The sequence below is a fragment of the Bubalus kerabau genome, chromosome 1, assembly GCF_029407905.1.
Source record: "Bubalus kerabau isolate K-KA32 ecotype Philippines breed swamp buffalo chromosome 1, PCC_UOA_SB_1v2, whole genome shotgun sequence".
NCBI lineage: Eukaryota > Metazoa > Chordata > Mammalia > Artiodactyla > Bovidae > Bubalus > Bubalus kerabau.
Genome location: NC_073624.1, coordinates 215,047,763 through 215,066,784, shown reverse-complemented (window position 1 = coordinate 215,066,784; position 19,022 = coordinate 215,047,763). Strand labels below are relative to the sequence as shown.

General features: G+C 35.3%; 1 protein-coding gene across 3 annotated transcripts in view; it reads right to left on the bottom strand.

The window, feature by feature from the left end:
- The window catches only part of SEC24A (SEC24 homolog A, COPII coat complex component), a 73,889-nt gene that overhangs the window by 18,377 nt on the left and 36,490 nt on the right, over positions 1-19,022 (bottom strand). For 2 of the 3 annotated variants that reach the window (XM_055553964.1, XM_055553975.1), the window contains 8 exons: positions 17,836-17,962; positions 16,109-16,218; positions 13,010-13,122; positions 11,424-11,542; positions 7,191-7,246; positions 5,890-6,096; positions 4,242-4,362; positions 3,777-3,935 (listed from right to left, as the gene is read on the bottom strand). In XM_055553964.1, coding sequence (XP_055409939.1) covers positions 3,777-3,935; positions 4,242-4,362; positions 5,890-6,096; positions 7,191-7,246; positions 11,424-11,542; positions 13,010-13,122; positions 16,109-16,218; positions 17,836-17,962 — 1,012 coding nt within the window. Of the gene's footprint in view, positions 1-3,776; positions 3,936-4,241; positions 4,363-5,889; positions 6,097-6,744; positions 6,819-7,190; positions 7,247-11,423; positions 11,543-13,009; positions 13,123-16,108; positions 16,219-17,835; positions 17,963-19,022 lie in introns of those variants that run through there. The other variant, XM_055553986.1, reaches the window with a different exon arrangement.

Here is a 19,022-nt window from a genome sequence, read left to right as displayed (position 1 = left end):
CTTTATTTTTTTGGGCTCCAAAATCACTGCAGATGGTGATTGCAGCCATGAAATTAAAAGATGCTTACTTCTTGGAAGGAAAGTTATGACCAACTTAGACAGCATATTAAAAAGCAGAGATATTACTTTGTCAACAAAGGTCCGCCTACTCAAAGCTATGGTTTTTCCAGTGGTCATGTACGGATGTGAGAGCTGGACTATGAAGAAAGCTGAACGCCGAAGAATTGATGCTTCTGAACTGTGGTGCTGGAGAAGACTCTTGAGAGTCCCTTGGACTCCAAGGAGATCCAACCAGTCCATCCTAAAGGAGACCAGTCCTGAGTATTCATTGGAAGGACTGATGCTGAGGCTGAAACTCCAATACTTTGGCCACCTCATGCGAAGAGTTGACTCATTGGAAAAGACCCTGATGCTGGGAGGGATTTGGGGCAGGAGGAGAAGGGGACGACAGAGGATGAGATGGCTGGATGGCATCATTGACTAGATGCACATGAGTTTGGGTGAACTCCGGGAGTTGGTGATGGACAGGAAGACCTGGCGTACTGCGATTCATGGGGTCGCAAAGAGTCGTATACGACTGAGCGACTGAACTGAACTGAACTGAACTGAAATACTAGTTAGAAGTTAAAATACATGAGATTTTTAAAAAAGCATGAGACAGATCTACATAATTAATATCAACAGATCTTCAAGACTTGCTGAAAACATGTACAATCTTATTTATGCTACTGCATTATACTATATATTTTCCATGAAGTAGCACATATGTATGTAAGTGTATAGAAAAAGTAACACAGCAATGTGGTTATAATGACATAAAGCTGGAGAGAAAGTGAAATAACACACACACAGTTGATACAAAAGGACTAGCTTCATCAATAATGTTTTCATTTTTTTATAAAAACAGGTATATATTTTGCTTGCGAAGTAAAAACCAACTTTGCAACAGTAATTAGAAAAAAAGGAAGCATGTAGATCTGTATATATAAAAACAGAAAGCACATACAAAAAAAGAAGCCAGATGTGAACCTCACTGCTTTTACTTGAAGGTGACAATTTATACCCAGGTTTATATATGCATGGGAAAACTTTGCAAGAGCATATGAGAAACTCTAAGGCAGACTATACTGGCTTAATTTCTCACTTTATATCTTTTTGTACTGTACCATTTTTTGGTAGCTTTACCAAGAGCATTTTATTTCATGTGAAACAAAATATATCATTAAAAAAGAGAAATCTAAGCAAATTAACCACAAAGATACAGTAAATTAAGCACTGTAAAAAGAAAGCATAGGTTGGTTTGTATGCCCAAGCTTTTTATGCAAGGTTAGGTACATATACAAAGCTTCTGTCCTGCCAAGCAGAAAAAGTCATAGAAGCACTTCTGGGATGTACATTTCCCTTAATTTAGAGCCAGTATCTGCAGAAATAATATCAGAGGTCCTTCAATCTTGGATAGGATACAAGTAGGCCCTTTAAAACATAAATGCTAAACAGTTAGAATTAAGAAGCAAGTTCAACAAGGGTGCTGGACATAAGATCAATATGCAAAGGATTAATTATCCTTACAGGAGAAAAATTTTTTAAATAATTCTATTTGAAATATGACAGAAAAAATATTTAGGAATAAATTTAACAAAAGAAACAAAACCTACATTCTAAAAACTACAACATATTGTTGAAAAAATTAAAGAAGGGACATATCATGTTTTTGGATGGGAAGACTTATTGTTTAGATTCCAATATTCCCTCCAATTTCAGTTCAGTTCAGTCGCTCAGTTGTGTCCGACTCTTTGTGACCCCACGAATGGCAGCACGTCAGGCCTCCCTGTCCATCACCAGCTCCCGGAGTGCACCCAAACCCTCGTCCATTGAGTCAGTGATGCCATCCAACCATCCCATCCTCTGTCGTTCCCTTCTCCTCCTGCCCTCAATCTTTCCCAGCATCAGGGTCTTTTCCAGTGAGTCAGCTCTTTGCATCAGGTGGCCAAAGTACTGGAGTTTCAGCTTCAACATCAGTCCTTCCAATGAACACCCAGGACTGATTTCCTTTAGGATGGACTGGGTGGATCTCCTTGCAGTCCAAGGGACTTGCAAGAGTCTTCTCCAATACCACAGTTCAAAAGCATCAATTCTTTGGTGCTCAGCTTTCTTTATAGTCCAATTCTCACATCCATACATGACTACTGGAAAAATCATAGCCCTGACTAGACGGACCTTTGTTGACAAAGTAATGTCTCTGCTTTTGAATATGCTATCTAGGTTGGTCATAACTTTCCTTCCAAGGAGTAAGCGTCTTTTAAGTTCATGGCTGCAATCACCATTTCCAGTGATTTTGGAGCCCAGAAAAATAAAGTCAGCCACTGTTTTCCACTGTTTTCCCATCTATTTACCATGAAGTGATGGGACCGGATACCATGATCTTACTTTTCTGAATGTTGAGCTTTAAGCCAACTTTTTCCCTCTCCTCTTTCACTTTCATCAAGAGGCTCTTTAGTTCTTCTTCCCTCCAATTTATCTACCTATTAAATGAAAGCTCTATCAAATACCAGCTGGCTTCTTTGCAGAAACTGACAAGATGAATGTGAGAGGACTCAAACTTCCGAATTTCAAACTTACTACAAAGTCACAATAGTCAAGAAAGTTTGGTACTGGCATAAGACAGACATATAGATTAAAAGAATAAAATTCAGAATCCAGAAATAAACCCTCACATTTATGATCAACTAATTTTCAACAAAGGGACACAGATGACAAGACACTTCAATAGGGAGAGAACAGTATTTTTTAATAAATGGTGCTGGGAGAACTACATCCACATGCAAAAGTATGAAGTCAAAAACCTACCTCATCAAAAACAAAAATTAACTAAAAATAAATCAAGGACTTAAACATAAGAATTATAACTATAAAAATCTTAGAAGACAACATATGTATAAAATGTTCATGACTCTGGATTAAGCAGTCAGTGGTTTACTGTTACGACGTGAAAGTGAAAGCCACTCAGTCGTGACTAACTCTTTGTGACCCCATTGACTATATATATAGTCCATGGAATTCTCCAGGCCAGAATACTGGAGTGGGTAGCCATTCCCTTCTCCAGAGGATCTTCCCAACCCAGGGATCGAACCCAATCTCCCGATTGCAGATGGATTCTTTATCAGCTGAGCCACCAGGGAACGCCAAGAATACTGGAGTAAGGGTAGCCTATCCCTTCTCCAGCAGATCTTCCCAGGCTAGGAATCGAACCAGGGTCTCCTGCATGGCAAGTGGATTCTTTACCAACTGAGCTATCTATGATACCAGAAGTACAAATGAAAAATGAAAAAAGATGATTAATGGGACATCACCAAAACTAAAAATAATTGTGCCTCAAAGGGTACCATTAAGAAAATGAAAAAGGATGGACTTCCCTGGTAGTCCCGTGATTAACAATCTGCTTGCAAATGCAGGGGATACCAGTTCAACTCCTGGGCTGGGAAGACCCTACATGCCATGGAGCAGCTAAGCCCATGAGCCATAACTACTGAGCCAGCACTCAGAACATGCAAGCCACAACTACTGAAGCCCTCGGCACCTAGAGCCTGTGCTCTGCAACAAGAGAAGCCACCGCAATGAGAAGCACATGCACTGCAACAAGGACAACCCCCTGCTTGCCACAATCAAAGAAAGCCCAAGTGCAGCAATAAAGACCCAGAACAGCCAAAAATAAATAAAGATAATTTAAAACAAAACTCCATTTATGCCTTCATAAATGTTAAAAAAAAGTGCCCCACCTTTGGTACACCGAATCCTCATGACTGCCTCAAAGCCAATCTTCCGAGTGAGGTATCTCTGTAGTTCCTTCTGCAATTTCTGTACTTGGACTGGGTTGTGTTGATGGTGGTAAGAGGGATAATAATAGACACTACCTGCTGAATACCGAGAAATACAACCTGAAAGAAAACACAAAATCCTTTTAAATTCTACCATTACCTACTATTACTAACACAAAGTAACTACAAGCATTTGAACTGACCTTTCTTTACCTTCCAAGACATTGTCAAGAAAGAATTCATTCCTTTAAATAGTAATAAAGACATTTCTCTATTATAAATGTTCAGAGAAGAAGACTACAAGGTTAATTATAAACTAAACTGCCTTCCCAAGGGAATAAGAATTCCTTCACTTTGTCATCTATATCATCATAAAAATACCATTTTGACTTTCACCTGGAAAAATAATCACTAGGAAGAACTTACCCAGAGAAGCCAAATCAGAATACTGTCCACTGAGAAGGAATAAGTCAACAGCTACCTGCTGACCAGAACAGTCCAAGGCTAATTTCTTATAGAAGTCAGTTGACGGTGTCAAGTGAATTTCCTATTAATAAATTACAAAGAGAAAAAATTTTAAATCATTAAATTGTCATAAAATTTATATATTGTTTCATACATACCACTGAGGTGACACCAGAGATGGAGGTTCGACCCCTGCATCAGGAAGAGCCCCTGGAGGAGGAAATAGCAACCCACTCCAGTACTCTTGCTGGGAAAATTCCATGGACAAAAGAGCCTGGCAGGCTACTGTCCATGGAGTTGCAAAGAGTTGGACACGATTGAGTGACTGAGCGCACACACACCCCCCCCATATATACTGAGGGTTAACAATTATCTTTGAACATTCTACAAAATCCTTTATGTTTTGTAATATTTTCTCTTTTTTTCAGTAAGAAACATGTCCTGCTTAAGAATTTTCTATTTTGCTTTACTTTTAAAAAGGAATATGCCTATTATACTTATTTTGATACTCTTTTAAATGCTTAATGCTGGAACTTCTAAATTCACATGTAATACTTTTCATTTATCATAAGAGATAAGTACGATTGATACTTTCACTTTATAAATATAAGGAAACAGAGGGGCAAAGTAATTAAGTAACTATTCAAGCTCACACATTTAAAAAGCAATGAAACTTAGGCAGACTTATTCCAAAGCTGACACCTTTAATCATTACAGTAAATGGCCACATTCTCATCTTTTGAGAAATATGTATCTTAAAATAAGTTTATATACACAAGGTGCTCAAAAACAATTCAGGATAGTCAATACAACAAACCATGACTAATTTTACTCATCATACAGGTTCTACCTTGTCCCTGCTGCTGCTAAGTCACTTCAGTCGTGTCCGACTCTGTGCGACCCCATAGATGGCAGCCCGCTAGGCTGCCCCGTCCCTGGGATTCTCCAGGCAAGAACACTGGAGCGGGTTGCCATTTCCTTCTCCAATGCATGAAGTGAAAAGTGAAAGTGAAGTCGCTCAGTCGTGTCCGACTCTTAGCCACCCCATGGACTGCAGCCTATCAGGCTCCTCCGTCCATGGGATCTTCCAGGCAAGAGTACTGGAGTGGGGTGCCATTGCCCTCTGCGACCTTGTCCCCAGCAAGCATATTCTCCTAGTTTCCCTGACTTTCTCATCAAAGGCAGGTGGCACTGCTGCTGCTAATTAGTTGCTAAATCGTGTCCAACTCTTTGTGACCCCATGGACCATAGGCTCCTCTATCCATAGGATTTCCCAGACAAGAATACTGTAGTGGGCTGCTATTCCTTCTCTAGGGGATCTCCCGGACCCACACTGAATCCACATCTACTGCACTGGCAGGCGGATTCTTTTACCACTGAGCCACCTGGGGAGCTACACGCCAATTTGCTAGTGGTCTGCTAAAGATCTAACATAAGGTAAGAGTGAATCAGATAGAAAATAATGAAAGAGAAATGACTACATAAAAGAGAAATGATTATTCATTTCTTATATTCCCTGTTTTTCATAACTGAAAAATAAAATAATCTCTACAGTCAAAGGGACAAAACACCAGCATAAATCTTATCATACACTTGATGACTTTCTAACCTTAGCAGATGACCTTTGGTTGGGTTCCTCTCGAGGTTTCAGGGCTCCCACTCCAAGAGTTGGGAGTTGTGTTTGAAAAACAGACATTCGACCACCAGTTGGGGACATCAACTTAAAGGCAGCCTGAAGAGCTGGACCCAAGGCACTCTGAGTCTCCAAGGTCTTGGTGAACATTTGCGGCAAAGTTTTCAGTAAGTCTTGGACAAGCTTATGAAATAAAGCAAGAAAACTCAAGAGTGTTACAATAAACAAGATTTTTTTCCACAATAAGCCAGTAAGCGATACAATAGACAGGACATTGAGTCATGATGATGGTCAGAGAATCTACAGACAGTACAGTAAACAATGAAGTTGGTCAAATGACAAGAAAGCCATTTTAAGTCAACATTATAAATTGGCAAGCAAGACAAATCAAAATTGGGGCCTTACAGTTCTTGCACATGCAGTAGTCCAGCAAGACTATAAGTCCAAAATATATCCAAAAGAACCATCACAGTTTAGAGATTTGACATATTTAAATGCCATGAAATATGGCCTTCTCAATCACCTCTATACACTTTATTCTTTTCGGTTCCAAGTGTATTTAACTCTTCCCTATTGCAAAATCTAAGATAGCCAGTAAATTTGCCAACTAATGATATTACTACAAAAGAAAAACAAAACAAAAAACAACTACCTCTTCAGGTTAGGTTGTACAAATAAAGAGAGTTAATGGGAAAAAAATACTTTGCACTATGGCAAAGTCACCATTGCCAACAGCTGAGACCATAGACTTGCTAGTTAAAATGTTACCCCTATGGCATATATGCATGTACAGGGTAGACAACATCCCCCCTTCAGACACATTCTGTTCACCTCTCACTGTATTATGTCATGGCAATTTCCAGGCAGGTAATAAGAGTTTCTTCTGAACTGACCTCAATGACACTCTGTGAATCAGAAAAGCAAAGGGCACTGAAAGCAGCCTAAAGTGCTTCTACGTAGTGACCAGAAGCTTATCTCAGCAACCCTCCCAATTTCCCAAATGGCTGGCAAGGCAGGCTTCCTGCATCTTATCCTCCTTTATGCAACAGACTTATCTTCCACCCTATCACAAACTGATATATTAAACTTAAAAGCAATCAGTTTAAGGGCAAACTCAAAAGCTGTTCATCTGATGAATTTTAACTAATTGCAAATATAAAATGCTACACATCCTAGAAATGTCACAGAAAGAAGCAAAATTCTACATAAAGTTCATTTAAAAAATACATTCCTTCAACATTTCAATTAAACGTGTCAGATAGGAAAGTGTCCCTTACCTCTTTACTTTCATTTAAATTTACTAATAAGTTCTCCGGCATAGGTATAAAAACATCTGAAAAAATAAATAGATATTTCTTTTAAACAAAACAACTGTCACAGATGTTCTAAATATATAACACTGATATAATTAACCAGCCCTACACTTAGAGAAAAGCCATATTCTCTACTTTCACAGAAATGTCTACCTATGTTCAAAGAGTTACCACAAGCGCTCTGTAAGGTTTGTACAAGCACTTTGCTTCTTAGATTAAAGACAATTTCGAATCCTGTCTTAGAATTCCTGCTTAGCCCCAAAAGCAGTCAAAGAAACGCTTTTGGCAGTAAAAAAAAAAAAAATCTTGACTAAGAAGACACACAAAAATTCTGTCTTGAAATAGAAGTAATACAGCCCACTAACAACTCTGTCATTCATAAAGTGGATACTTTCTCACAAAGAAGGCTACTATCCTACTCAGGGCTATAAAATCAAGTAAATTGCAAGGTATGCTAAATGGCCACATCAGAGGAGTTTTCCAGTATTTTAATTTATTCTTGCTTATGTATTAAATACCCTTTTCTGAAAGGAAGCAAACTGGAAGGAAAATGGGGGTGGTGGTGGAGTATTTTGAGAGGGTCTCACTTTTTACATTTTTGTATTGTTTTTCATTACAAAATTACAAAAATAAGGCTCACCATAATTCTTATAAAAATAATACCAACAGATAATTTGAAACATTAAATATTTAACTATCATATAAAAAAATCTACTGTCTACTGTTCTTTCTTTAAAATTAAGATTTTTTTAAATTTTATTTTATTTTTAAACTTCACAATATTGTTTTGAAATATAATTCACACACCATGAAATTTACTCATGCAGAAGATACACTTCAGTGATCTTTCTACTATATGCACGGAGTTGTACGACTGTCACCACTATCTAATTCTAGATCCTCTTCATCATTGCAAAAGAGAACCCTGCGCTGATTACAGTCACTCCTCACTTCCCTACCAACTCCCACAGGTCTGGGCAGCCTGTAGTCTTCTGGTCTCTGAACAGGCCTATTCTGGACATTTTATAATATTGGAGTCACACTATGAGGTCCTTTGTGACTGGCTTCTTCCTCTTAGCCTAACATTTTCAAGGTTCACCCATGTTGTTTTTTTACTGCTGAGTAACAACATTTCATTATATGGATATCCTACATTTTGTTTATGTTGGGTTGTTTCCACTTCTTGGCTGAGTTGTTAAAAAACATTCATGTACACATTTTTGGGTAGACATGTTCTGTACTATTTTATTTTTAATAATTCATTTTAACAATTAAAAAAATTGAAGTATAGTTGCTTTCCTATTAAGTAAAATTGCTGGGTTATAATACTTAACTCTATGTTTAACTTCTAGAGGAACTGACAAAATGTTTTCCCTAATGGCAGCACCATCTTCCATTCCTACAAGTGAATGAGGGCTCCAATTTCTCCATATCCTTGCAAAAACTTGTTATTGTCCTTTAAAAAATTTTTTGCTATGTGACACCCAGCAAGGGACATTCATCAGCTCCTTAATAAAATTGAGAGGCTGAACCATATCAGTAAATTCACAACTTGGCCCATTATCAGAATTATTATGTGAATTTTATTTTATGCCAAATAAGTATTTGGAGAAATATGAATAGATAAGGGAAAGGGGAAAGACTGACTTGGCTGCTTTGTTATGAGATTTGGAACAACCAGGACAGAAGGGGGGCTCTATTCATCTACTGCATTTTAAAGATGTACAGCCAATTCTCATAATTCATAGATTTTATAGTTGTGAACTTACCTATTTATTAATATTTATTTGTAATCCCCAAACCAATACTCATGGAACTTAACCAGTTATTCAGACATGCTCAGAGTATCAGAAAATTCTGGTTTTGAGATTTCTTTTTAACTGCTGTGATACGGCATTTCTTTGTGGTTTTCATTTGCATTTCCCTCGTAACTCATGATATGAGCATCTTTTCAAGGGCTTATCAGCCAACTGCATAGACAGAATGTTCAATATGGTGTACCATAGAGACAAGGCTATTCAAATCCTTTGCCCACTTTTTAATTAATTAGGTTGTCTTTTTTATTAAGTTGTAGAAGTTCCTTGCATGATCTAGATATATATTTTGATCAGATATATGACTTGCAAATATTTTTTTTCATTCTGTAGGTGTCTTCACTTTCATGATAGTATCCTTTTGAAACCCAAAAAGCTTTAGTTTTTAAAAACATTTTCATTTTTTTATTTTATTGAAGTATAGTTGATTTACAATGTTGTACTAATTTCTGCTGTACAGCAAAGTGACTCAGTTATACAAATATATATTCTTTTCCATTATGGTTTATCATAGAATATTAAATACAGTTCCTTGTGCTACACAGTAGAACCTTATTGTTTACCCAAGGTTTTAATTTTTAAGAAGCCCAACTTACCTATTTTCTCTTTTGTCGCTTGTGCTTTTGGTGTTATATCTAAGAAATCACTGCCTAATTCAAGGTCACAAAACACTTCTGTTTTTTTCTAACAGTTTTATAGTTTCAGTCTCCTATTCAGATTTATGACCCATTTGGAGTTAATTTTTTAAACTGTGATAAATACATATAATATGCAAAATGTATCACCATAACCATATAAAAATTTTTGTCCTTCTTTTTAAATTTTTCATTTATTTATTTAATTTTATTTTTGGCTGCACAGGCTTTCTCTGGTTGCCGTGAGTCAGGGTTACTCTCTACTTGTGGTGCTCGGGCTTCTCATTGCAGAGGCTTTTCCTGTTGTAGAGCACAAGCTCTAGGGTACTCGAGCTTCAGCAGCAATGGCGCATGGGCTCCAGAGCGTGGGCTCAGTAGTTGCGACACATGGGCTTAGCTGCCCCACGGCAAATGTTAACTTCCTGGACCAGTGTCCCCTGCATCAGCAGATGGATTCTTAACAACCGGACAACCAGGAAAATCCTGACCTTAACCATTTTTAAGTGTACAAATTGTTTTCCATAGCACTGAACCATTTTACATTCCCACCAGCAATATACAACAGCTCCAAAGTTTCCACATCCTTACCAGCCCTTGTTATTTTCCATTTTTAAAAATAATAACCATTCCAATGGACGTTAAGTGGTATCTCATTGTGATTTTGATTTGCATTTCTCTAATGACTAATGATGTTGAGCATTTTTTTGTATATTTACTGACCATTTGTGCATCTTCTTTGGAGAACTGTCTATTCAAGCTCTTTGCCCATCTTTGAGTTGTGGTTTATTTATTGCTGAGTTGTATGTATGTTTGTTAGTCACGCAGTCATGTCCAACTCTTTGCGACCCCATGGATTGTAGCCCACCAGGCTCCTCTGTCCATGGAATTCTCCAGGCAAGAATACTAGAGTGGGTTGTCATTCCCCTTTCTGGGGATCTTCCCAACCAAGGGACTGAACCCGGGTCTCCTGCATTGCAGGCAGATTCTTTACTGTCTGAGCCATTAGCAGCTCTTTTATTAATCCTTCATCATATGTATAATTTGCATATATATACGTTTTCTCCGTACTCCTGTACTTCTTTTTACTGTCTTGATAGTTTTCTTTCATGTACAAAAGTTTTTAACAGTGATCAAGTCCAATTTATTTATTTTTTTCTTTTGTTGCTTATGCTTTTAGTGTCATATCCAGGAAATCACTGCCAAACCTAATGTTATGAAGATTTCCCACTGTTTTCTTATAGTTTCAGTTCCTAAGTTTAGGTCTTTGATCCACTGAGTTAAATTTTTTTTTTTAATATGGTTGAAGATAAGGGTCTAACTTCATTCTTTTGCATGCTCAGTTTTCTCTGAACCATTTGTTAAAAAAACTGTCTGTTCCACATTGAATGGTCTTGGTATCCTTATCAAAAATAAAGTTACCATATATGTGAAGGCTTATTTCTGGGCTTCTATTCTGTTCCATTGGCCTATGTCTATCCTTAAATACTTCCTGAATGAGATTTAGCATTAACTTGTTTTTGTTGCCTTGTTCAGAATTCACTTTACCTCCATAATTCTGTTTCCTCTTCTATAAAATAAGAACTTTGACTAAAGAACTTTCACAAGTCCAAAAATCTTGTCACTATATACTCAAAGTTTTCCTCAATATAGTAGAATCATACCAAGTGATCTGAATTGGCTGAACAATCATGAAATATTTCTAAAACTAAAATTTCCTCAGTTCATTAATTTAAGTATATAATATATACCTTCAATATCTGAAACTATTAGCATCTGAGGTTGAGAGAGACCTTCTTGAAGACTGTAGAAGTGGATTGTACTATCAAATGTTATGAAGCCAATTTTTGTCCTGGTGTTGCCAGGAAGCCTAAAAACAAATTCAGAAGAATATTTTATAAAGTTTTATATTATACCTAAAATATCTGCAAAGAGTTACATACAAACATTTGCTTCTGTCCTGTGGAAAATGTCCCAACAAAAATGTTTTTAATCCATGCAGTGTTTAATCACCATGGAAACATATACTACTCCAAAGAAAACACTACACATAACCCAAATAATCAACAAAACCAAGCAATAATACAACAATCCAAAACTCATTATACCTATATAAAGCTACATCAATCACTTAGGAAATGACATATAAAAAACAACAGAAAGTATATACAAAAGTCTGTAGATGATTTTAACTTATAAAAAAGACTTCCAAAAATTGCCACATACCAACTCTAAAATGTAATTTACATACTGCATAAAGCTACATACTGCTTTACATACTGTATCTTTTTTTAAAAACTGCTTAAATTTATTTTTATACTGCTTAATACATTCACTTAAGAAGATCAGCAAAAAGATGTTTTAAAGAACTTAAATATGTACACCTTAGTTTTACAAGGGGAAAAACAAACTAGTTTTCATTCTTGGTAAGTTATTGAACCCTCTCATCAACAAACAATTCTTATACACAACCTACAATACTAAAAACACAAATGCCGGTAAGGACAAAAATGCCTGCAACCAAGCTGAGGGAGTTAGTCCATTTCTGATGAGATTTGCTCCTGAAAATTCTTCCTTACCATACAAGAGTACAAGAGTATTTCATTACACTGAAAGGTCATGCTAGCTTTCATGGGTTATACTAAGCATGTAAGAACCATTTAATGTACAGTTGTTTTAAGAGGCTTAAGAGAGAGGACAGCAAATGCAATGTGTAGACACTGTTTAGATTCTTTTTCCAACAAACCCACAATAAAAAAACATTCTAGAGACAACCAGGAACAAAAATTGAACTGGATATTGTATCATATTATGGAATTACTGCTAATTTTGTTTGATGTGATTCTCATATTTTAGTTACGGTTAAAAATAATTCCACGTATTTTTAGGTAAAAAGATCATATTACGGAACTACTGCTAATTTTGTTGGATGTGATTCTCATATTTTAGTTAGGCTTAAAAATAATTCCACGTATTTTTAGGTAAAATGATATACTGACTGAGATTTGCATTAAAATTAGGGGAAAATCTAGGGGAAAAAGGAAGGGCAGGGGTAGATGAAGCAAGAACAGCTGAACGCTAAAAATACTGAACCTGAGGCTAAGTGCCTGGAACTTCACTATATTCTTTCTATTTATCACATCCTTGAAATTTTTCCATAATAAAAGGTTAAAAATAAACTAGTATTTCTCAGAGAAAGGGAGACCTAAAGTTAACTATATATTTAAGTGGACTTTTAGAACATAATTACATAGCTTTTAAAATATATTTTGGAACTACTTACTCATTTTATTAATACAAACACTATTTCTAAATTAACCTGAGTTAAGATACTTACAAATCCAGATTGTCTAACAAACTCTGGCAAACTGAATTCAAGTATCCAGTTTCAATTGCATTGTGAGACACATCAAAAACAAAGAGGTACACTGGAGGTTGAGGTGGTCGTAACTGAAGGAGAAAAAGGATCTCATTAAATACAGTTAACAGGATTTAATTTAAACTTACCATTTGTCATGTCTACATATAGCAAAACAATAAAACAAACCTTATTTACAGATCAAGTAGAGACTATAATAATAATAGATGAAGAAAATAATATAGAAAGAAGTTTTTTTCAGATGCATACTTAGAAAAAGGAAAATGAGAATATGATTGTCATCTGTCAGAAGAGTGTTTTTTCTAGGACAGGAAGGGGAATACATATAATCAGAAAGCTTTTAGGGGACCTCCCTGGTGGTCCAGTGGCTATGACTCTGTGCTCTCAATGCAGGGGTCCAGGGTTCAACTTCCAGTCAGGGAACTAGATCCCACATGCCAGAACTAAAAGAGCCTGCATGATGCAACTAACAGCTGGTGCAGCCAGATATTAGGTTGGTGCAAAAGTAATTATAGTTTTGCATTGTTGAACTTTGCCATTTGATATTGGAAAAATTTTTAAGTAAATGTGGTTATGTTACACATCATTTTAATGCACATTTCTTGCTTTATATTTTTTGCTAATGAATTATTACTTGTCAATTTTGTATGTATTTTAGACTATGAAAATTGTTACTAGACAAAAAGTGAATTCATGCAATTTTCTTATTGGAGTTCAAAATGGGTCATAAAGCAGCAGAGACAACTCACAACATCAACAATGCCTTTGGCCAAGGAACTGCTAATGAATGAACAGTGCAGTAGAGGTTCAAGAAGTTTTGCAAAAGAGATGAGAGCCTTGAAGATAAGGAGCACAGTGGCCAACCACTGAAAGTTGACCACAACCAACTAAGAGCAATCATCAAAGCTGATCCTCTTACAACTACATGAGAAATTGCCCAAGAGCTCAATGTCGACCATTCTACGGTCATTTGGCATTTGAAGCAAACAGGAAAGGTGAAGAAGCTCAGTAAGTGGGTGCCCTCATGAGCTGACTGAGAATCAAAGAGGTTGTCATTTTGAAGTGTCATCTTCTCTTATTCCATGCATCACAAACAAACCATTTCTCAATCGGATTGTGACGAGACGAAAAGTGGATTGTATACAACAACCAGCAACTATCAGTTCAATGGTTGGAGCTAGAAGAAGCTCCAAAGCACTTCCCGAAGCCAAACTTGCACCAAATAAAGGATCCTGGTCACTATTTGGTGGTCTGCTGCCCGTCTGATCCACTACAGCTTTCTGAATTGCAGAAAAACCATTAGATCTGAGAAGTATGCTCAGCAAATTGATGAGATACAATGAAAATTGCAACACCTGCAGCCAGCATTGGTCAACAGAAAGGACCCAATTCTTCACAACAATGCCCAACCACCTGTCACACAATCAACATCTCAAAAGTTGAACAAATTAGGCCACAAAGTTTTTGCCTCATCTGCCATATTCACCTGACCTCTCACCAACCAACTACCACTCCTTCAAGTATCTTGACAACTTTTTGCAGGGGAAACGCTTCCACAACCAGCAGGAGGCAGAACATGCTTTCCAAGAGTTCGCTGAATCCTGAAGCGTGGATTTTTATGCTACAGGAATAAACAAACTTATTTCTTGTTGAAAAAAATGTGTGGTAGCAGTTCCTATTTTTATTAATAAAGAGCTGGTTGAGACTAGTTAAAATGATTTAAAATTCAGGGTCTGGAACCATAATTACTTTTTCACCAACCTAATTAAATAAATATTTTAAAAAAAGAAAACCTTTTGAGAGTTTTGGCAATGTTCAATTTCTTGACCTGGGTGGTGAAACAGTGGTATTATGATTACTTGGTAACCTATATATTCATGTTTCATAGGCTTTCATCATATTTCACAATTTAGAGAAATTACAGTTCTGAAAATGACAAATCAGGTCAACTTGAGATGGGTTATTTAACCAACACATTTCAACCAGTTGCAGAAAAATGTACAAGTATATTTTAAACTTCCAAGCTCAAATATTTGTCTTCAATTCAATAAAAAGCATCAAATAATCACACTCAGAACTTGATGTCTAGTATGCTTTTATATTTTTTTGCACATATCACTTGCCAAATTCATAGAATCTGCTGTCCAAGAAGTAAGTCTGGAAGAAGCAACATCTCTTGCAGACCTAGGCAAGTTTCCAAATTTAAAGGAAGCCATTTTTACAAAAGCTAAGAGGTAAAGAAATGGAAGAAAGCCAATTCAAAAAAATAAATGCTTCTGATTTTTTGGCTGTAATTCAACAAAGGCACAGCTACATAAAGAAAGCTATTAACAGCCATTTAAGTGTCACAAAAACGTTTTCTATACTGAAATTTCCATGTGGTTAAAACAGACTGAGTCCTCATAATTTCTATACTAAAATGGCCCCAATTGACCAGATAGAGACTATCCCATAAAAATACACTAAAATAAAATATTAAAAGTTGGTATTAAGTCTTATCTTCATATTCCCTTTTCTTAGAGGCAATTATTGCATAGAGAAAGAGAAACCAAAAGTTCTGGATTTTGCAAGTCACTTAAGTAAATCTGTTTCACATCTGTAAAACAGGATGAACAGTGCTTAATTAAGAATTGTTTGTGATGATCAAAAAGATATATGTGCTTTGTAAAATGGATAGTACTAATCAAACATTAGGCATAATTATTATCTTTTCAAATGCAAGACTTCAGATACTCACACAAGTGTATGTATAAGTACTTACAAGAGGATACACATCACATTATTATTTATAAAGCAAAAAACTATGAGACCTAAAAGTATACTAGTATGATCCCAATATTTTATGCAGATTTCTGAATGGATACCCAAGAAACATAAACAGAACTTAGCATATTCTTTCACTTTCCAAACTTACCCTTATATACAAATTAACTGTGTTTATAATGAACAGGATAACTTTTATAAATTAAAAATATAAAATTTTATTAAAGAACTATATGGTATGTTTAAAACCCAGTATTATGAAATATTTATGCTATATAAAAAGTGAAACTTTACCATGTATTCTGATGGAGCCATAAACTCAATTGTAGCATTTTGAACTTCAGGTCTTCTGTGAGGTTCTCCATAGACTCTGGTCAAAGGGTTGTACATGAATTCTTCAGGAACTATGTGAATTAACAACATACGCTGTTAAAACTGAAAGGATTACGTTTAATACAGCTTACATTTGGCTGTTTTCTTAATTTAGGGATTCATATATAATTCAATATAAATTAAATATTAAAAGCTAAATGCACTTTTTTTTTTTAACTTGGCCATGCTCTGAGGCATGTGGGATCCCAATCAGGATTGAACCTGCTCCCCCTGCAATGGAAGCACAGAGTCTTAACCACTGGACTGCCAGGGAAGTCTGGGTTAATATACTTTATTTTTGAGTTCCATTCAATTTCTCTTCCTAATGAACAGCACTAAGTATGTTTTGCTTTTACAATTACAAGTACTATGACTTTTCCTATTTTCTAATATCCTTTTTCTCTTAATTCCTGGAAAGCTGCTTTCCTAAAATAGTTTAAGAGGATGATAAAAATTCATTAAGTGATAATTATTTTCTTAAACGCAAGACTAAACTTTGTCTTAAATTTCACAGTGGTACAAGGATATTAACATTTGATGTCATTTACAGACTCTGGTTGCCCCTGGAAAGCTACGGCAAAAATACTTCAAAGTATTTTTTGGGTATCAGGGTATGGGGCATGGTGAGTTTCAAAAGTTATTAAGACCTCTATGGAGTATCAGCTACCTTCTGCTTATAAAACATTAGTGCTCCAATATTTTCTAAATTATCATTGCATCTGTCTTCTCAATAACTGTTTAAAAATTCAAATCCCAATATATGCTGAAGGGTAAGCTATAGTTCATGAAATGCTCTGGGCTGCATACGAAAGTGACTTCAACTTTTATTACAATTTAACTTCATATACCAAAGCTCATATACATAAGATTTTAAAGGTGTACTAAACACTATACATACATATATTTTCTGAATTATTACAGAGTAAAAAGAATGCTCTTTTTCTACCCTCATTTTCTTCTCCTCTAAAAATACAAACAGTAAACGTGGTTTTCAAAAATCTCAGAAGCTCCTCTATTTCCCAATGCTTAATGAAATCTCCTTCTAAACAGATTTTTAGAACAATTGAAAACTTAATTTTCAATGTGGATATCAGAATGCCCTTTTTCCTTCTCTAATCCTAATAGAATGTTGTTAGGTGATATGTCTCAATATATAAATAGTGAAACAGTTACTGAAGGATATCTCCTCCTCATCAATTACTGAAAAAACTACATTCAACTAACCTTCTAGCACTGCCCACCTCCCTTCATACAGCAGTGAATGAAGCTAATGGCAGCTATTCTGTGGACTTATTTTCTTTCACCCTAGAGAAAAGGCATGGGACAATTTCTAAATAAAAATATTTCTTAAATTATAGGCTTAAATAATACCATGAAATATGCCATTTGTTATATGCCCAATATAATAAATGTAAAAAAATGGTATCAAAGTAATATTACCATATTTTTTGCTTAAGAAATATGTAATCATTTATATATAAGTATAAATGCCTGAAAAAAAAGTGAAAAGAAGTTATATATGAGTGGAAGGATTACACATAAATAAGACAGGAGGTGTTTTTTTATTTTTTTTTGCTTTTTTAACTTTGCATTTATATTATCCGATTTCCCTACAATGGATACAATAATATTAATTAAAAAAAACATACCATCATTAACTCGGTAACATAAGTTACACTTCCATCTCCTTTGATCAAGAAAGCTGACAAAAGGGTTGATGTATGTCCTGCATGAACGGCATCTCACAATTGTACTAGAGGTAACCACAGGCAATTGCTGTAAAAAAAAAAAAAAAAAAAAACCACAACTAATTTATTAAAGACAGTAATCATCATGTCTAAGGGTAAAGCAATTAATCCATATAACTGTTGCAATATTATAATTTTCGAGGAAAAACTACGGTAAAAAATGTGTCCAACCTGCCACACAAAATATTATGTAGTTGACATGTATTGATTTTTAAACCCTAGTGATTTTCCCCGAGACTATTCTCATTAAATTTTGCCTTTTAAAAAGTATTTATTTTCTCATTAAAAGTTTACATCGCATATACAACACTGTAAAGCAACTATACTCCAATAAAAATTGATTTAAAAAAGCTGACACTGCAAAATCAACATAGTAAATTTACAATGTATTTCTGAGATGAATGGTGAAGGATTGATCGACATTCTAAAAAAAAAATCAATCAAATTATTAAGAAGTTGCTTCATGTTACATTAACAGGTTACTAAGTTCTCAGAACTATCACTAAGTTATGGTTTAAATCATATTTAAATGTTTTATTTGACTTGGCAATTATGCTATTTAAAGTTTATCCTACATATTAAAAGATCTAATGTCTTAAAATCAAAAATCAATAAAGGCAATACAATCCTATTACCAAAAGGAGGTTGGTTATGGGAAAGTCACTTCACTTATGTACTGATTAACTCAAATGTACGTGGTCACATGTCAAGGTCCTAAAGCCTTAGGACAAAAGTAGGCCTTTTTTTTTTTTCTTCCTTTTTTGAGAAACAGTTTCTCAAAGCAACAGACTTTACTCCAAGAATAGAAGAACTGGGAGAATGGGTAAAGCATTTTAATGGGTAAACAATTTACAACTTTAAAAAAAATACTATGGTTCATTTATTTTCTTCAGTACATCTATCCTACTCAGTACCTCCTGAATTTTTCAACAATATGTTTATCTCATTGTAAAAGTGTTTGATAATAATCTTTTTGACTGAAATACAAATAAAGGAAGTCGTCAATAGTCAAATTTCTAAAGACAGCTCAAACAAAATTCTTGCATTATTGTAAAAGATTCCTTACCACTAAGATAATTTTCCACATT